At 39.4% G+C, this 20,509-nt stretch overlaps 2 protein-coding genes and 1 long non-coding RNA gene across 6 annotated transcripts in view; 2 read left to right on the forward strand and 1 right to left on the reverse strand.

Moving 5' to 3' along the window:
• LOC112150188 overlaps positions 1-2,314 on the forward strand; it is a 10,815-nt gene extending 8,501 nt beyond the window's left edge. The window contains exon 3 of the mRNA XM_024278239.2: positions 2,052-2,314. Within this exon, the coding sequence (XP_024134007.1) occupies positions 2,052-2,284 (233 nt within the window). The 3' untranslated portion in view covers positions 2,285-2,314. The remainder of the gene's footprint in view (positions 1-2,051) is intronic.
• LOC112150189 lies at positions 1-6,726 on the reverse strand. 3 transcript variants are annotated; one of them, XR_002919913.2, is made up of 3 exons: positions 6,635-6,726; positions 2,997-3,115; positions 1-2,369 (listed from the first exon to the last, which is right to left on the reverse strand). It is a non-coding gene; the product is annotated as an uncharacterized LOC112150189 (long non-coding RNA). The 3 variants fall into 3 exon arrangements; XR_004947788.1 differs by lacking the exon at positions 6,635-6,726 and having other exon boundaries at positions 2,997-3,590; XR_004947789.1 differs by lacking the exon at positions 6,635-6,726 and having other exon boundaries at positions 1-2,449; positions 2,997-3,590.
• Positions 5,844-20,509, forward strand: part of rhpn1 (rhophilin, Rho GTPase binding protein 1) — an 18,764-nt gene continuing 4,098 nt past the window's right edge. The window contains exons 1-13 of one of the 2 annotated variants that reach the window (XM_024278237.2): positions 5,844-6,517; positions 6,651-6,738; positions 10,662-10,777; positions 13,881-14,009; positions 16,232-16,307; positions 16,978-17,055; positions 17,164-17,288; positions 17,622-17,788; positions 17,900-18,087; positions 18,167-18,323; positions 18,623-18,748; positions 19,541-19,735; positions 19,815-19,894. In XM_024278237.2, the coding sequence (XP_024134005.1) occupies positions 6,498-6,517; positions 6,651-6,738; positions 10,662-10,777; positions 13,881-14,009; positions 16,232-16,307; positions 16,978-17,055; positions 17,164-17,288; positions 17,622-17,788; positions 17,900-18,087; positions 18,167-18,323; positions 18,623-18,748; positions 19,541-19,735; positions 19,815-19,894 (1,545 nt within the window). In that variant the 5' untranslated portion in view covers positions 5,844-6,497. The remainder of the gene's footprint in view (positions 6,518-6,650; positions 6,739-10,661; positions 10,778-13,880; positions 14,010-16,231; positions 16,308-16,977; positions 17,056-17,163; positions 17,289-17,621; positions 17,789-17,899; positions 18,088-18,166; positions 18,324-18,622; positions 18,749-19,540; positions 19,736-19,814; positions 19,895-20,509) is intronic. The other variant, XM_024278238.2, reaches the window with a different exon arrangement.

Consider the following 20,509-nt stretch of genomic DNA (forward strand, 5'->3'; position numbering starts at 1 on the left):
TTTTGTTAACAGAAGGCTGACAAAAAAATCAGAAAGATTAAAAAAGCTATCTGTCATTTTAAAAGTGTTTCAATAACTCCTTCACAGATCTAAATGCACATTTCAGCCTAGGCTGTCTGGCCGCTGAGCTGAAACCTCGATGGCATCATTTATGAAGCGACTCTGGGAATCCTGTTGTGCTTCAGTCCGCTCTTCATATTCACAGCTTTCAGTTTGGATCTTTTCATCTGAGAAAACTGTGATTGATGTGGCCCACTTTGAAAAAGCCAAGGCACACACAACAGCCCCCTCAGAAACAATTTGATGGCGTTTGGGCTCTGATGGGAGCGCGGGGGCTGAACCCGTCCTAACTTTCTGTCAGATGAGGCTTTGGTTCATGGAGGCTTTTCCTGCATGTGGCCTTCACAGGGACAAAGGTCATCATGGCCTCCTGCCTGGGTGGTGTAAAATGATGAATAGGGAAAAAGTTATATAAATTTTTTGCATCTCTAATCGACACTAGTCAAGTTTATTACAGCTTCCATTAGGGGAGGCAGGGTTCACATGGACATATCACAGTGTTTCTGTTTATTTTTTGTCCTTTTCTTTGCCTTTCGAGTTACATCCATCCATCCTCATCATCCTCCTGCTACCCTCATGTTAGCGTTTTTGTCTATTTTGTATTTTTCCAGCTACTATTAAACAAAAAGTAGGGACAATACATTTTTGATCTATTTGATGAAACATAAAACCATTTTGTTTTCATTTTTTGTGGTTTTTACAGTAAAAACAATAACATTTATGACACTTTTCTACAGTTTCAGGTTCATTGTGGCATTATTGTTTAATATATTGAAAACAAATCACTATAAAATAGAACTATTGGGACTGTACTAAAAATATGGGCATTGGTACAAAACAGTTGTAAAGGTAAATTATTTGAGCAAACAGTAAGAGTAGTGAAATTTGCTCAAGAAGGCCCTGGACTACTAAAGCATAAAATTCATTATTAAAATTAAAGCTGGTTGATCGGCTGCTTTAGGCCCCTCCCCCTTCCCCTCTGCCTCCCTGGTCATATCTGTTCATGACAAATTCAGGAAACAGTTTTTTCAAAATGGCGGCTTCTCTGTTGGTTTTATCTCCATAGCAACCATTTTACATTTTGGTCGCCTGGGGAAGACAAACAACTTTGTGTAATTTTCATAAGAATCAACAAAAATACAATTTTGGATTTCCTTGGCAACCAAGGTTTTTTGTTAACCATGCCCATATTCCTAGTATGTTCATTGCACATGACACATTGTTTTGTTAAACTTGTAATAGGGATTCGTGTAATACATTTACCTTGTAAAAAAAATAGCAAGGAATAGTGGGACTTCGGCGAGCTCGCCATGCTAACAACATTTAAAATATAAAACTCCTAAAGCAGCTTTCTAGTGATGTTTGAGAAGTTAGAAGTTGATAGATTTAAATCTCTGTAAGAAGTTTAAATTTGTAGCTGGTACTAAAAGTAATTTTTTTGAAGAAATGTAAGATGGCTGCCTCTTTTGGAGGTCAAAGGTCAACACAACTTTAGTTGTAGCTACAAGTTAAACCTTGTGGTGTGGTTGTGAAGACCCATCGAATAAAAGTTTTCTTTTCCCATATTGTGGAAAATGTGAAAATTGCCAAATTTCCCATGTTGCCACAGAATGGCCGCCAAGCCAGGTGTCCTGTGGCCATCCCATAATAATCTCAAAACTTCTTCAGGATATCCTGAATAGTCTGTCTTGGTTTTATTAGTATATTTTTATTTTTTTGAGAAAGATTTTGGTTCCATTCATTTTTTGACAGTTTCTCCCTTTGTGACGTCATCATTTTTCTTAAGGGTGTTGTTTTATATGCTCAAAATTCATTTTTACAGGGTACAGGGTACTTGCTAATTTTGGTGAGTTTTTGAGTATGTGCTGGGGGTTAATTTTTGTACAAAGGCGCAGTAAAAAAATCTGGCCTTATAGTCCAGGACTGCTACGGGACATAACGATTTATTCTGTATATTTTCTTACTGAGACTGTCCCCTTGTCTCCCTTCAGACTGGGTACTTGGTTCCCATCAAGCTGCTCACCCCAAAGAGTCTGCCATCAGCTGCATTACCACCAACATCAATGAGGGATCGGACCGGGCCGAGAGGCTGCGGCCGGTGGAAATGAGCTACATCTCCCTGAATCACACCAACACCCAAACATCCGGACGACCGGAGGAGATCGTGGTCACGATAGACGAGACGCTCGAGCAGCGCCCCCCAGACACTCACTCTGGAACGTAATGAAACATGCAGATATTCCAGAGAAAATCAAAGCACTTTCTTGTTGAGGTGGATTCACGAGTTTCTCCAAAGCCTCTTCTATCACCTGGTGAGATACATGTGGGGAGAGGGAGCAGAAGCATCACATGTTTGCAGCTGGCTGGACCAATTCATGCAAAGGAAGGTCTGCAGACAGAAATAAATGAATTTTGATTTCATGTTTACATCTGGTCCTTCATGTGCTGATCATTTCTTCTTTATTACAGTTCAGTGTCAAATGGTATTTAGCTCCTGAATGTGAACCACTCACTGTCATTGTAACAATAGATATCGATTCAACACAATGTTTTAAATTACAGTCAGTATCAAGTGTTTTTAGACTAAACCTCTGTGTAATAGTGTATATATGGGTAAAAATCAAAATGCAAAATACAAGGATGTCCACATTTGTTGTCCACACTTTTGTTAAAAAATTTAAAATTACTTTTGAATTATAAAAAGCTTTAAAGTCCCACTCCGATCGTTTTTTTGATCTATTATAAATTCCCAGTGGTCATTTAAATATGATTATGTCATTTTTTTGCTTCTGATTTACAACAATTTGAATAAAGAAATACTCAGAAAGGACATTTTAGGTTTAATTTTCTTTAAATATGTCCACCATGCCACAAGAACATGTTAAAACCACCATTTCATCGGAGTGGGTCATTAAGCAAAGCTGTTTATGTCTTACCTCACTGTGAAGGGCTACTGACCGTTGATGACATCACTCTAAGCTGCACCTGATGGGGCTCTTTTTCTCCTCTGCCAGCTGGATTTGTTAATTATTCTTTGATCTTTTGCAACTCTGGGCTTTGGAAAAGGACAAATGCAAAAACCTAAAATATTACAGATGAACTTGCATAGCAAACAATGACTTATAACAGGTAGTGTTTCATAATTAATACATTAGCCAAAATACTATGCTTCTGCAGTGTCCATCCCACTTTTATTGCAGACAATGTAGCAGGAAAGTATGCAATGTTTTCAGATGAGATTTTTTTCCAGTTAAATGTAAAGGTCTAAACATAAAAAAACATTTTTTTTTACCTAATATGCAATCACTGTGTTTTTTTTTTCTTTTTGCAAATTGTTAAATAAAGAAGTCACACACTCATGTGTTTACGTTAATTATTGACTCAGCACTGAACACAGAAAAGGGTTTATCGGGACAGCAGGGGAAAAATAAAGTATGGTTGCTACGATGCAAAAACAGGACAAAAATTCTTAAAGTTTGCATTTTTAAAGAGAAAAAAAAATATTTTAAACAATCTGCAAATGGGGTTAGAAAAATTGTCATAGGAAGTATTCTTTTTCTTAGAAATAAATGATTAGTCACCAAGACATATTTTTTTAATTTAGGATTATTTTTGCTTAAAACATTCCTAATATGATTATTTTTCTTGCAAGACAGAATGAAGACATTTTTTAACTCAAATCAAGGGTCTATAGCTTTTTTTTAGCTCAGTTTAAAAAAAAAAATATGTATATATTCAGCAAGTCTTATAATAAATATAGATTAACTATTGTGTTTTGGCAAAAGTAAAACATAAACATAAATAGAAAACTGCCTTTTTTTTAGAAATGTGTAATAGTTTATAACTTTTGATAGTTTGCATGACTTCCTTTCAAAACAGAAGACACTGTGTCACATAGGATTATCCTAGTGCATCATATTAGTATTAGGTTGGTTAATGTCATCAGTAATAATATTAAAAACGTTTGTTTTACTGTTTGTGGTGAGTCAGAAATCTGTAACTTTAACTAAATATTATTAAATAAGAACTAATTAAATGACCCTTATCGTATTTTTGAACCATAAAATGCTTGAATTTGTTCACGAAAAAAGAAAAATAATCCGAGCCCTTTAAGTATGAATTCCAATGGTGCTTACTAACTTTAAATTGGTTTTACATCGAAAATCTGTCCGTGTTTTACTACGACTTTGGTAAACTACAAAGGATATGAATTATTGGAGAATTATGGGTACTGTAGTCACGAGCCCCACAAAGTGATACATGCTGTCCCTAAACTGAGTTGAATAAAGTTTAAATGAGTTTACCTTTTTCATTTTACTACTTAAGTCATTTTCACTTCACAGTTATTTTGTAAAACTAAAAAAAAAATAACTTTTCTCCAAAGCCAAAGAGTCACATGTGGTTCTGGAGTCTTGGAATTGATCATAAATCAGAATTAAAGCAAGAGAAACACATGTTTTATTTACTAATTGATGGAGTAAACTGAACCATTTTTCAGGACTAATTGTGGGAAACTATCTGGGTCTTTCTCCAGAAGGTGTAGGAAACGCATGACAAAGGCACGCATGAAGGGTCAGTGAGGATCGTCTGGCGCCCCACCCTCCCAGGTAACCATCTGTTCCGAGAATTGCCCCTCAGCTTGCTCAGAGAGACCTCCTGTCACCTCAGCCGGCTTGTCCCAGGAGCTGTCAGCTTACCCCACCACTACCGCTTCTCTGTGAGGTCCTGCAGGCTGATGAAACGGCCGGGTGCAAGTCTTTTAATTACTTTGTTTCAGCACAGAAGAAGAGCAGTCATGTATTTTACAAAAAAAAAATCCATAAACAGGTTCCTGGTTGACAACCGAAAAAAAAAAAGAAACATTCTTAATTGCCGCATTGTTGTAAGTTTTTCTTGCAAAATGCTAGCATTGATGAGTTTGCCAAACTACATTTTTTAAGTTTAGATCAATTAAGCTTGTGCTATCTTATAGGATCCAGAAGACCTGACCCTTATAATGTGTGATCCCTCCCATAACAAAGGTGAACAGGATGTTATGTCTGCCAAGGACATCAGTGAAGATAAAAAATCCTTGAAAAAACAATCAGCGCACTGTCTGGTGGGGTCCAGATGACCCCACTTTAGTGTGAACATGCCTAGGATGGCACAAGGGTTAAAAATGTCACATGTTGGTGAAGGTTCTCATTTACAATGTCAAAGTTCAAAAACTACAGTTATTACTTCTTTGTTACAGAGAAAAAACAGTTCATAAAAAATCTATAAAAAAATAATAATAAACAAGAAAATTATGGTTATAATATCACTCCACTGCTTTAGTCTGTGTAAAAACTTTTGTCAAATGAAAATGGATTAAACAAAAAGTAAGGAAAATATGATGAAAAGATGACAGATGTTGCTGACAGAATGAAACAACACTGCTCCCTAGTGGTGAAACCACAAATTGTCCAAAAATCTATCTAAATGTCGAGTTCAGGCTCCGTGTTTCCTGTTGAGGTTCTCAGTCATGGGACTCTATTCTTCAGAGCAAATGGATTTTAACCCTTATATTGTGTTCGGGCCAAAATCGACTCGCTTTCAAGTGTGAAAATTTGCCCTGAACACAATATGGGAGTTAAACTTTACAATTTTTAATAGTTCTGTTGCCTTAGCTGCTAAAAATGACAAAAAAATATAGTATTATTAATAATAATGATAGTGATGATAAAAACGACAATAATAAATTCAAATAAAATGTGAATATAAAAATAATTTGTTAAAACAAAAATATTCTTTGTATTTATCTGTAATAAATATATTAAAATTATTCATATTATTAGTCTCTTGGCTTTTTTCATCTTTCGATTAGACCAAGACAATCTTCATTTAAGGGCTGTAAAGGTCATTTTTTGGTAGAAGAATGAGCCAATTTGTGGATAAAACTTGCATCAAGACATTAATCTATATCACCCCAAAACTCAATTAAAAAAAACTTATTCGACGTAAATTTATTAATAAAAAGAAAGCTATGTCGAGTAATTTTGTTCCACATTTCGACAGATCTCACGCTCCCCTTTTGTTACTATGACAACAGCTCGCGGTGTTCGGGTTCTCCCTTTAGCAACTTCTAATAGGTCAGATTCTTCCGTCGTTCGGTCCTAATCGTTGCTCTGATTGGTTAACTTTGCTGTCAGTTCCACATACCGTCTTCTGATTGGCTCGTTCTTTTTCTTGAGGCCCGCCTCCATAAACATGCTCTCACGGCTGCCCACAACTCCCAAACAACAGAGGAGTTTATCAACGCACGGAGGGTTGTCGCTGTGCTGCCTTCAAAGCCAGATACATACTTTTACTGCCTAATTTGCTTCTCGAGAGCAGTTTTTTAAAGACTTATAACGTTTTCATGGAAGTTTAGAGAAATGTAGGAACTTTTCGGCCGGCGCTGGTGTCACTGGTTCACGATGGAGGACCCTGGTACCAGGCAAGTGCTTACCTCTCTAGCTCTATATTCACGTTTGAAATGGACCGCGCGGGAGCTGTTTATCTAACACGTAAAAATAGGTCCTACTACTATGTTTGAACGTGAATGAAGAATTACCCCCATTAATCTCCAGGGAGTCGTCTCTGTCAGACGGTGCCTCGGACGACGACATGCCCCAAAGTTTGCCCGATGAGAGCAGCAACGGCGGGAGCATCCGAAAGGTGAGACGGCTCCAACATCCACGCGGATTGATACATAAAAAGAGCTCGAGTTCATGACCCTTTACCTGGCCCTACACATATACAAAATATAGAAATAACATCACATAAATACATCAGTTTAAAAATATTCTAATAACTAAAGTTTAAGTAAAATAACATAGTAATCCAAAAGTATCATCCTTTAAGACCCACACAGATGAAAATCTTGTTTTTATGACATTTTTCTAATGATGGAGGACATTTATTGAGAAAATTACAATTAAAAATGGCTTTTATGAGTATTTCTTTATTCAAGTCATTGTGAATCATCAACAGATAAAAAACAAATGTTTGAAAAAGAGCTTGGTTCACAAGCCTCTTGTACCGCTTAAAGAAAGAGCTCTTAGCAAAGGGGAGGTTGCTCCACCCACAATCAAAGGCACATTTCTAATGATTTACTGCCTATGGAGAGAAAATAGACTCACTGGATTTGTGTGTGTATGTATAATACTTGATTTGTAACTCATACAGTTTGTCAGTAAATGTGTGCACTTGAAATTTTGTACACTCAAATAATAAAAACTAAACAAAACACAATTTTTGCACTTACAACTTGAATCTACACTAGCTTAAAACTATGAATTCAAATCAGCTCAAATCTTAAAATAGTACACATCAATCACCTGATACTAGGGATGTAACGATTCAGTCAAGCCACGATTCGATTCGATTTACAGTTTTAAAGGAACAATTTTGATTTTTTTTCAACACAGTTAATTAAAGGTATTTTAAGGCCAAATATGTTTCCTTTTTCCCCTTACATCAAACTGTCTGTTTTCCTACAAACAGAAATGATTCAATACAAATAAACAATTATACATAATACTGAAATGATCACAAATCCTTTTATACTCTTTTCATATTGTGCTCCATCTGACGTACCGCTTCACACCCGCTCAGTGCAATCCCCCCCAGCCGCTGAGTGTGCAGTGAATGTTCAACCCAGTTCAACATTTTTACAGACTCTGTCCACAGAGGCCAGGAATTCTGGTGTGGGTGCGTTTGCATTGATTTTCATTAGAAGGGGCCGCTTGATTGCGTCGCCAGAGTGTGATCACCTACATACACACACACACAGGCGCGCACACACTCACAGACGCGTCTGCATAGGAAGCTGTCAAATCTCTTTATTTTTTCTGCATCGATTAACATGTCGATGAGCTTGAATAGTTTTTTTACTGATTCTCGAAGAATCGTAACATCATTACCTGATACACACACAAAACCACATTTACGCACAGATCTGAGTCACATGAGGGGTTTTGAGACTCCTTTCACATCTTCAGATTTTTGTGTAGGTGATGCATTTAAATGCTGCTAGGATGCTGGTTTATCAGAGTTTTCTAATCAGCCGCTTTGAACTTAGATTGTGAATGATATCTGTTAAAGGCCTGATCTTTTTTCCACTTTATTCAACAGGTATACGTAAGATTTGCCTGTCTTTAAAATGTTCATGTCTGTCAAAGAAGTGTATAAAGTGTGAAGTGAGGGCTTTTACAGAAATGTATCGTTCTCCTGTACCATTCTCCAGAGTTGTCCATCAGATTTCCAGATCTAAAAATTTGATTCGTCATTCCAGAGAAGGCGTCTCCACCACTCTAGAGTCAGTGACGGCGTGCTTTACACGTACACTTTTTACTGCATCCGACGCTTTACATTGCACTTGGTGACGTGTGGCTTAATGCAGCTGCTCGGCCATGGAAACCCATTCCATGAAGCTCTCTGCGTACTGTACTTGGGCTGATCTGAAGGTCACGTGAAGTTTGGAGCTCTGCAGCAATTGACTGTTTAGAAAGTCAGCAACCTCTTTGAGGTTGAGGACTTTAAGCATCCACTGACCTCTTCATCAGTTTACATGGTCTACTACTTGGTGGCTGAGTTGCTGTTGTTTCCAAACTCTTCCATTGTGTTATGATAGAGCTGACAGTTGACTGTAGAATATTTAGGAAATTTCAGGACTGGATTTGTTACACAGGTGGTATCCCGTGACAGCTCTTTGCTGAAATTCACTGAAATCCAGAGAGCGGTCAGTTCTTTCAAAAATGGATGTAAAAACAGTCTGCAGTCCTGAGTGTTTGATTTTATACACCTGTGGCCAAGTGATTAGGACATCTGATTCTGATCATTTGGATGGATGAGCCAATACTTTAGGTAATCTAGTGTATCTTAGCTAGCTTATTAGCTCATTCTCATTGGTGTGGGGAAATGAGAAAGATCAAATTCATGAAGAAGTGGCTTGAAAACAGGGACTACTTGTGGTGTTTAAAACTAGTTAGTGGAAATCCTTTTGAAGTATTTTTTTTCTGAAAGACATTTAAACTTGGCACAATGGGGATCAAATTGCATGTGTAGAGCAAGAAACAGCAGACTTTGACTATTTGTTTTACTTTATTTTCACACAGTCTTAAATTAGAATTGAAATATTGCTAAAGAGGTAATAAAATCCTAAAATGTAACTTCTGTTGTCACTCTGTTTGAGTCACGTGGACGTCTCTAGACTTTAATTGGACAGTTGTTGAGGGGCATCCATGATTCCGACCTCCTGGTGGTTGAGCCGAGGTGGGAGCTTGGCCAGAAACCTAATCCACAAGCACTCAGGATTACCTGAGGTGCACATGCTTAGTATAAACAACAGAGTGAGAGGACGAAAATCTCAAAAGGCTGATGAAAATGAAGACACAGAAGACAAAACATTTTTGGTATCTTTTTTCCCTTTTTAAGTTACCTGTTTAACTTGTTAAAAGCAAGACATTAAAAAATCACAGGTCATCAGACCTGGAAAAAAACAAGTTTCTCTTAATGTTCAAAAGCAGTGAGTTCTTGTTTCTTCAAAAATCCAGAAAACTCACTTCAAACATCTCAAACTGACACATTTTGAAAGTTTTGAACACAAGCCTTTCACAAGGCTCTCCTCTCCATTAAAGCTACCAACTTTATCATGAAACACAGAGATGTTATTTTAGAGAGTTTAGGGGAAAGAAGATCCACGCATCATCAGTGGTCTTTATTATGATTATATTGTTTTTAGTAAAAAAAAAATAAAAAAACAACTTGTTTTTAAGGACATAGTTTCTGCAGAGTTTCTTTCTAATTCACCTCTGAGTTGTTGGTGCGGCCGTTGGCAAGGAGTAAGTCTGCCCCTACTTCCTGTCATCCACCTGTTTACACTACCTCTAGCTTACAGCCCCACACCTCCAAGCTAACATTACCAGTGCAACAGAAATGGAGAGCAATTTTGCAGCTACACAGTCAGAGTTTTGAGCCAGATACCAGCTCAGACAAAGAAAACAAAGACAATCATGGATCTATTCGTCTGCTAGTAGATGCATCAGAATGGAGCAAAGCAGAGAGCTTGTGGTTTGCTGTTGTAGGTCCTACGTCTTTTTTCTTTCCAGCAGTGTTATTTGTCTGCTCCTAATTCACAATGATTAGTACAAAGAAATACTCAGAAACGTAATTTTATTCTTAATTTTTAAATACAGTATATCCTCCAGCATGAGAAAATGCCATGACTATGTTATAAACACCAAAAAACACAATTTTCATCAGTATGTCTTTAAAATCTGTTGCTTTTCTTTTGAAAGTTTATGTGTTTCTACATTTCAGAAAATAAATTAAATTTTCTAAATTTTGCTGTAACAACTAAAAAAAGCTTGCACTGATTTAGTAAAATCCAAATATGTCCTTAGAAGTAAAAAAGTTCATTTGATTTTCAGTGAAGCTGTTTTGTTCATTAAAGTGTGCAACAAACATTACTCTCCCCACTGGAACCAAGCAAAATTCAATTACAAAATACAGTCAAATACAAAATACTATGAATAAAATGTGTTTCATTAGAGAAAAGGTCACTGCTTGATGTCGTTTTTTTGTGATTGACCCTGCAGGGCTGTGACCCCTTTGCTCAGACTCAGCGCAGTAAACTGCAGCATCGACGAGCGCGCATCAACCAGCAGATCAACAAGGAGATGCGCATGAGAGCTGGAGCCGAGAACCTCTTTAGGTAAACTCAGAAGCTGACACACATGGTGATTAGTGATTCTGAGCAAGTGGGAGGGGTTTATGGTTCTTGTCTTTTTTTGCACCTTGTCTGCTTGCCTGGATTTGGCCCCATGAAACCCTTAATGAGGAGTAGAGATAATCTGATCAATCAATAGAGATGATCAATAATACTTGCTTTCTGTATTTATGTCTATATCGATTCAGGAATAGATGAATATAGAATATAGGATCAATCAACCAGGGACTAAAGACACAAAGCAAGACATAAAGTATGGGCTCTTTTACAGATGCAGTAACAGATAACAGTAACAGATGCAACTCTCGAATGCCCTCTCTGTTGAGACGGTGCTACTGCATGCTGCACATACTCTCTTTTCAATGCGGTTTTATCATTTTAACACAAAATAAACTATAAACAAACATGAAAAACATTCAAAGTTAAGTGGAAAGTGATGACATGCAATAAATTTGTGCACAATGAACATTTTTTAAACAAAGCATTAGATTTAAGTACATATTTGAGGTTGCCTTGCCCAGTCTTACAGTTGCTACAGCAACCCCTAGCTACCCCCTAGCACCGCCCCTGCTTTATAAATGCCTTTAAATAAAGTAGCAGTTGAGTCCAGCGAGAAATTTATTATGAAGTTGCAAATTAGCTTATTTCTCTCCCTCACGTTCTTCCTTTGTCCTAATCATAGACTGCGTAAGAGAACTGGACAGGGTGAGTGTGACGTCACCCATAAAAATTGACAGTGTCCAGCGCCAACAAAATTAAGTCAATTCAGTCACCATTTTTTCGTGGTATGGACGCTGCCATATTGGAACCAGACGTTGAGTAGTGGTTGGTCCAAGTTGGTCAGAATCATCGTTTCTCTGGCAACCGTTCTAGCCAATCAGGAGTGAGCTTATTGGAAGTCCACACCACTACCACTTGGCTTGGGAGAATCTGTCAATCAAACGTTTGACGTGAGACCACATGCCATGGTTCCTGCTTTGGAAAAGTCTTTAATTTTGATATCTGAACCTTAAAAATTGTGATTTCTGAAACTTCTGTTTCACATTTCTCGTCCAAAATCGTATTTTTACTGTTTCAAGGCGAACCGTTTTCCATGGAAATAGTTCATGTTTTAAAAGAGAAGAAACCATAAGGTTTTTAAACTCTGCTTCTACTCTGGTCTCGTTTAAACGTCAGACTGGAAGCATTTCTGCATGTTCTGATTTGCTTCCCACTTTTGTTGTTGCTGCTGCCTTGTTCCAGCATGAATAGACCCGAGTGCAAAACTTCAGTGCAGCAGAACTCCTTGAAAACAAAGCTGTCACATAATGATTCAGCTGAGCAGGATGATAAGAGGAGGAGGAGTGACTTAATTAAATCAAGGAGTTGCTCCCTCCTTTCTTAGTGACTCTGAGCCTGAAAACAGATAAACAAAAGAAGGAAATCATATCTGTGATTTTTATAAAACAGCAGTTTGTTGTGTTTGCAGCTTTTCAGCTTGTGCGTTCTGGAAATGTTTGGATGTGAAGCTTTAAAATGGATCGATCCATCGACAAATGATCAGTGATTTGTCTAAAATGATCTTAAACTGTTTTCACAAACACTGATGACTCAGTTTAATAGAGATAAAAAGCTCTCCTCCCCTTTAGTTGAGGCTCTCGGTCAGAGACAAAGCACACCCCCACGCCGCCTGCAGACCTGTAATCAGCCGGCTTTGTGCTCACCCCCCGTCCCGTTCCCAGGGAGAGATTCCCAGCTGAGTTGCACCGAGCTCATCCCCCACTTATTTGTCTGGCAGACAGAACTTTTTTCCCTCTCGTCCACCCCCTCCACGCACAAACACAGACGTCCTGCTTTTCACCTTTTAGTTCACTCTGAAATGTTTATTTATAGTTCATAAGGTTTGCAACTTTAATTGTTTTGTGGATCAGCTTTTTTTAAGTAAAGAACAGAAGTTTGTGCCAGTTTCCCTTCAGTTTTTACTGAGGCGTTTTAGGTCGCTGCAAGAAGCTGTTGTTCCTGATGCATCATGGGTTGGAAGCAGAGCGAGTTCCCTCAGAAGCTGCTGTGCGTGCAAGTGGGTGTGCATGAAGAGGATATTTGGCAGCTCATTTAAAGCTGACTAATCAGATTGTCTTTGGTTTGATCCCTCTGTGTGTGTGCATGCGCTCACACACACCAGACTGAAAGATACTGGGAAAGGGAGTGACCAGTAAATGGGACTGATTCAAATTACAGAAAATCTCACCTGAAATGAAGAAAAGCTGCTTTGAGAAAGTTTAGAAGAGAATTTAAAAATGTGAAAGTTTGATGAAAACTTGAAGTAACTATATTTAAGTAAAAATTTAGTCACTTTATCTCCAGATTAGAAAGTATTTCTTCAATTTTCAAGTTACTCTATACTGATTTTTGAAGCTCTTATTTTCTTCATGGTTGGATTTGCAGTTTCGCTTTTCCTGTCAGACCCTTCCACCTGTCAGTGACACATTCTGTTAGTCATCCTGATGTTAAAACCTTCTCTGAATGAGCCTTGAGACACAACGTTTTCCTCCTTTCTCAGTCATTGTGCATCATCCGTCACCGTGGCAACCAGAGATGCCTCCGATTTCCAGGAACAAGCAGCTTAAGTCCCTCCCCCTGTTAGGATGAGGGGTGGGGACTTTTACGGCCTGAATGGGGGCAGTGGATAATGGAGAAGGAGGGAGAGCTGCATAAATTAACAACAGGACACTTTTTGTTCAAATAGATTGTAGAAAAACTCCCTGACAGCCAGGAGAGCAAAACAGTTTAGTTTTTTTGTGTGTTGAATTTTATCAATATGTTTTCATAAAAAGTCTTAAGATCTATAATTTTTTAATTGCTGTTTTTTACGCAAAAAAAACCCAAAACAGTGCCACCGTGAATATATTATGAAGAGCATTTTTAGTGATGGTACATCATGTTTGCCACAAAACATTGGATTATGAGACAGCTTTGATGAAATTCATAATTTCATTGTTTCTTCCGTACGCTTTCATTAAAATATTCTTTTAAGTGGTAAAACTTTTTTTCTACTTTTTATAAAAGCTTTTTTCATATGCATTTCCACGATTTCATTCTTCTGCTGCAGAGCAACAACCAACAACAAGGTGAAGGAGACGGTGGCTTTGGAGCTCAGCTTTGTCAACTCCAACCTGCAGCTGCTCAAAGAAGAGCTGGAGGAGCTCAACAGCAACATGGAGGTGTACCAGACTGACAGGTGAGGATCTTACACTGCCACAATTCCACGGAAGTGCTGTAAACTGCTGGGAGTAATACTGTTTTCTCAGGTTTATCTTTGGGTTAAAATATAGAGATATTCTATTCTTGAACTTCTGCACTTTTGTTTTGCGTAGAGTGTCCTCGCTATAACCTGGTTCACATTTTAAAGTCTTCCTGTTTCACACTGGTTTTTTGATGCAATTTTGCATTCTTTTTTTTTTTTTAATGAGTATTGTGTCCTGCATCCTGATTTAACGGGAGCAGCCAGCATGTCAAAAAATGACTAGTTGGGGGACACCCAAAATGTCAAAAAGGGACTCGTAGGGAGCCCTAACCATACGTCCATATATGACGAGTTGCGAGGGAGAATGCGTTCGTATGGGGCAGACAGGTGACCCGCAGAATTTATAACGTTTGTAGACCGCTCTGTGATCCTGTGAAGCCAAAATGTTCATTCACATTGTATGCGGATGCTGTGGGTGACAGATCATATGAACAGATATACAACATGCATGGGTAAAGAAGGGTGATATCCTGAACCCTGCACAGTGAGTGCTGCTCAAGTGATAAGTGTACGCTGCTTGCGTGCAGCCTGGCTGTTAGAAATGAGGAAATTAGACAGGGTTGTTTGTGTGGGTATCCTATGGATCTACTATGGACACTTACCTCCACACCTTGTGCAAGCAGCATTGCAGTTGTGGGCTGAGTTGATAAAATAGATCTGAACCAATCTAAGCTTAGTAGACCAATAATTAATCCATAAAATAGAGCTTGATCTAACGTATAATGTGAAAGTCTGCTAGCTTGATGCCAAACTCTTTTAGGGAAACATTTTTAAACTAATCATTTTTGGTCTAAACCACACCTTTTTGCTCATACTTTCTTCTTCTTCTGGAATAAGGTGTAATGCTACAGCGCAATCGCCACCTAGTGGCCAAACTGAAATGCCCTCCAGGAGAGCTTCTCCGTTTGAAAATCCATGTAACACTGTATGGTTTTAACAATCTTATCATACGGTACTCAGCTTTGGTCCATGATGTGTTGATGACATGATCAGTGGGTGAAGTTCAACGTGGAGGAGAATCTCTTCAATCTCCTTCTAAATGTTACGATAGTTTTCTTATTTGCATTGAGATAATAATAAAAAGATCCTCTAATTTATTGTTTTCCTCTTCGAACTAATGCTGATCAAGAAGTTATCAAAAAGAGGTCTTCAAAATCTCTCAATGTCATTCATGTATTCCATATACTGTTAATGACATTAGCTCCTCCCACACATAGCAGGAGTGTCTAGTTTATGAGTACATTTTTGGCAATCATGTAGCAACAACTTTGCCATGTGTCTAAACAGAGGCGGAGGACATGGATTTGTTGTGTGAATTGTGTTTGGTTTGAACGCGGCAGAAGGCTTAAGTCTAGTATCACTGTGCTGATGTTTGGGATGCTGCTGCACACTCTCAGAGAAGAAGGAGGAGGTTGAAGTCTGCCATGGCACCGCTGGAGTGCACACCAACCTTTAAGTGGCCTCAAATGAACCCCTTGACCTGGTTCTGTAATTGGCTGCAGAATTTGCCAGCAACCACTTTTACCAATAAACGTTCACAGCTCCTTCAGCACCAGCAGATCAGCCTCTCACTTTCAAACAGTACTGCAGATCCTCAGTGGTTACTGTACGCAGACATACTGGTTAGAGAGCTTGTTTTTTGCTCCAGGAGGTTTTGGTCAAAGTTGGATCAAAAATGACCCCGCAGAGACACGGTGACACGCATCCACTCAGTTTTCAGAGCTGTTCCTACCCTTCTAGGTCACACTAATTAAACTAATGAGAATGCTGAAAACAGGCTTCCATTATTATGCCTCCACGTTTTTCCTGTCACTTCACTGCGGTTCTCTCTTTGTGTCTCCACAAGAACAGAACGTTTCAGTGGGTTATCCTCGTCTCTCTGGGGTCATGTGGAGGATAAATCCCCTGATTATAGTGTCGTTACTGACCCCCGCTGCACGCATGCATGCTTGTGTGGGGAAACTGTGAATGGGAGGGGGAACCGTGAGGCGAGAGGGCCACGAAGGTTAATGCTCAGCTTTAACTTTGCTCGTAAGCAGGATGAGCGCGGAGCATGAAACCTGCTGGCTTTAAAGACCAGCAGATGTCTTCTCTCGTTTACCTCACAGGCAGCTCAGTGTCCAACTAACTCGTAAAACCATTATGTCCTTCCACAGTGAGGCTGTTAAAGTTCCCATGATTCCTCTGGGCTTAAAAGAAACCAAAGATGTGGATTTCACCATACCCATACAGGTGAGGGTCAAAACTTCTAAAATATTCTAAAATAAAGCGTGTGCAGACAAAACAGCCCGGGTTCTCAGGGATTGCAGCTTCTTGTGTTTAATCAGAGACATGCAACTGTGAGAACATTTGCAAAAAAGTCATATTTTAACCAAATTATAAGGGACTGAGGTACAATCTCCCCAACTTCAGCTTTTATTCAAAAGTTGCACTAACTTAAAGATGAATTTGGGCCTAAATTTACAGTAAAGTCATAAAACGATTAATGAATTGTAAGAAAAAAATGTCATCTAATTAATTAAAATTGACATTTATTTTCATTCCAATTGAAAAATGTTGTACATTTTAATCATTTCGTATTTTTTTGCTTTTATTGTAGCATTAATCTCTTCTCTATTCTATTGTATTCTACTTAAACATGAACATGTTCTATTCTTTTCAAAATTTCCATTTTTTTTTTTATACACAAGCACATTTTAGGAAAGAAATAAACATTGGTTTTATCTTTTGTTTTGTTTTTATGAAGAGATTTGCTGCTACAAATCACTCAGAGTAAAAGAGGAATTTTCTTGTACTTCTGGATGCCGTTTACGCTTTTTACCCTCAAATTTAGTTGGTTTGAGATGATTAAATAAACTCATCAGTTTATAAAAGATCTTTTTGTTTCTGTCTGTGCTCGCAGGACTTCATCTGTGAACACTACGGAGAGGACAGCTCACAGTATGACAGAGAGATCAAGGAGCTGATGGAGCTCAGACAGGTGAGATGTTTCTCCTTCAGCTTCAGGTTCTGCTGCAGTGAGCCGACCAAACTGAGAAGAAAACATCACAAGATTATTAGCTGTTTCCACATGTGTGTTGTGTTTCAGGCCATGCGCACACCCAGCCGTAATCAGGCCGGCCTGGAGCTGCTGATGGAGTATTACAACCAGCTTTACTATGTGGACCAGCGCTTCTTCTCCGCTCACAGGAACCTGGGCGTGCACTTCCACTGGTACGAATTTTGAAGGCTTTGTTGCATCCTTCTCTGTTCATGTACAGGGATTTATGAAAGAGTCTGATGATCAGGGGAAGACAAAAAGTTACTGTTTAACTTCATCTCTCTTTTCTCCTTCAAAATCTGCTGGAATTATGTTGATCGTGTTAACACTTTAAAAATGACAGTAAATCATAGAACATAAACACTGGAGCTCTGGTGTTAAAGGGTTAAGTTTCAGGAGTTCATTCACTTCTTTCAGTTTTTAGTTACAATATTTACATTTGTTTTTTTAGGTGTATTTGCTAAACGGTCATTATATCAGAGTAAATGTGTCCATGGATCTCTCAGGTACGACTCTCTGACGGGCGTGCCGTCGTCGCAGCGCGCTCTGGCCTTCGAGAAGGGAAGTGTGTTGTTCAACATCGGCGCTCTGTACACACAGATTGGAGCGCGGCAGGACCGCTGTGCCACAGCGGACATCGACGCCGCCATCGACGCCTTTCAGAGAGCAGCAGGTCCCAAAAGCTCTCGTCTTTTCCATAAATTACACTCCACAAACAGAAAACCCTTGATTTAAACTTACTTTCATAAATGGAGCATTTAATTTGTTTTTATATTGTGTTTAGGAGCGTTTAACTACCTAAAGGAAAACTTCTCCAACGCTCCAAGTCTAGACATGAGCGCTCCGTCTCTCAGCATGCTGGTCCGGCTCATGCTGGCTCAGGTCCAGGAGTGTGTCTTTGAACGCATCGCGCTCGCCTCATGGAGCGCTCGCTTCAGCTCCCAGCTGCGCCTCGCGCAGGAAGCTGCACGGGTGAGTTGACCTGCTCCGCCCGCGCGGCCGCTGTGTGGGCACAGTAACGCACTCAGGCGTGTGCATGTGTGCTCTGCAGGTGTCGGACGTTTACCTGCTGGTGCAGCAGACCATGACCCAGCCTCTCATGAAGGACTACGTGCCCTTTTCATGGGCCTCCATGGTCCAGGTCAAATCGGAACACTTCCGGGCGCTCTCTCACTACTACGCTGCAGCTGCTCTCTGTGAGCACACACGTGAGTCGGCTTTCATCTATCACATCGAATTGACTCACAAAGATGAGTACAAACACCATGAATAGATTTAATGGGAAACTAGCAAGAGTGAATAATGAAAATGGTACAAACTAGCTTGACTTGATCATCTTCTTAAAGTTTCAGGGAGGATTTGGCTTAACGCAGAACTTAAAAGCAAAGTCAGTTAAACAAGCTCTTAAAATTATAGTCAATTAAGGAAGAAAAAAATCTTTTTTTCTAATTCATGGTTTAAGTAACTAAAAACAATTGATTGTGTTTTTCACTTATATTTTCTCCAGTGTCTTCCAAGGAGGAAGAGGGCGACGAGGAAGCAGAAGAGGCGTTCCTCGGCTTCTACATTAACGCTCCTGGGGGACAGTCACTCCGGCAGATTCTGCAGGATCCAGAAAAAAGGCGAAAGCTTGGTGAATAAGAGTGACTGAAAAAGCTTTAGTCACATCTGCTCTTATGGGTATGGGCTGTCTGCGGGTGAAAAATGGCCAAAACACATGTGGGACACAGTTGGTCCCTTCAGCTTCATTCACACTAAAGGCAATTTGCGCATCTTGGTGGCCGGTTTCAATGTCAAGTCCAGGGACGCGATTTGAGTGCTGCCAGATGCTGCCTTATTTTCATCAAGACAATAATAAGAAAAGGTCCCCTAAACCAAAACCCTCACCCATATGTCAAAAGTGGGTGCAGCTTACACTATACATTTAAATACTTCACGATACACTTACTACACACCTCATTTCAACAACATCCCTTAACGTGGAAGCACAAGCCTCAAGGGAAATGCTAGACACACTCACCTTAATCCTTTGACACCGGAGTTTTAGCTCCCACGTTGACATTCTTTTGTCTTCTATAACTCTTCAATCATTAATGCAATCAACATAATTCCAGTGGATGTCTGACTGCAGCACTTTATAGTATAGTTATAATAAAGGAAAATCCAGTTTTCCTCCCGTCAGAATCACCTAAATCACGATCTTTACATAAATAGCCACAAACGTAGACTATGTCAAAGAGCGTTTGTTTTTTAGGTGTCGCCGGTGACATCTCTGATGTTAAACGAATGTATCCGCATCTCTCCATGACCCTCCAAAAACCCGGAGGACCCAAAACCTGCAGCACTCGTGACTAAAGCTAAAGACTCCTCGTTTAAATGTTTTCTCATCTGGTGTTATAGGTCTGACTGATCCGCTCTCTTTCAGGTAAAGCTCACCTGCGTCGGGCGCTGATCAGACACGAGGAGGCCATGCGTGTGCACGGTCTGTGCAAAATCCTGAGGAAGATGGACATCCTGCAGGATGTGCTGTCTCTGGCGCACAAGCGCTCTCTGGACAAATACTCGGCGTTGGATCGAGAGGACGACTTCGATGAAACGGCTGAAGCCCCCGAGATCCAGGGTCAGAAATTCTTCAGAACCAGCCGCTTCTTCTGATCTGGGTTTCAGACCCAGACAGTCACTGTGTCTCCTTCTGCCAGCAGCTCAAACTCAGCAGAAACCCGACGTGACGCCACCAAACTTCTCTACAGTTCAAGTAACGGACATCTTCCAGAGGCTGGTAAGCTATGCAAAGTTCAGCTGTTCAAGTCTGAGTCAAACCGCAGGAACACTTTCATAGTTCAGAGAGAGGAAAGATGGTCCTGAGTAGAACAGATCAGAACAGATCAGATCAGATCAAATCAGATCAGACGCAGTCACAGCGAGAAAAACTGAACTCCATCTCAAGTCTTTAGACTCAAGTCAGTGCGAGCGCTGGTCTGGGAGAGGGTTAGTTGAGCGTGAGAGTATGGCCTAACTACGAGCTTCACTCACGCCATTTTTGTGAATTTAAAATGTAAAATCTCTAAGGAAAAAGCTTTCAAAGACAACATGAAGAGTTTGGAGTCACAAGCCGTGAGAGAACTGTGACAGCAGTGGTGCTGAGGCAGGAGTCGGGCTCATTTAGACTTTCAATTAAACTTTCAATCAAACATATCTGCATACAGTATCATGTTGTGTCAAAAGCTTGGGTGTAAAGGTGAATTCTAACATTTAAAAGAAAAAATTCTGACATTATCCATGTTTCCATTGAATATGATATTGTGCGAATATGATTTACGATAATAAATCTCCCTAATGGAAACACAACAATTTAGAAAAACAATTCGTATTTATCTAAAAAAAAAAAAAAGAA

The sequence above is a fragment of the Oryzias melastigma genome, linkage group LG4 (genome assembly GCF_002922805.2).
Source record: "Oryzias melastigma strain HK-1 linkage group LG4, ASM292280v2, whole genome shotgun sequence".
Classification (NCBI taxonomy): Eukaryota; Metazoa; Chordata; class Actinopteri; order Beloniformes; family Adrianichthyidae; genus Oryzias; species Oryzias melastigma.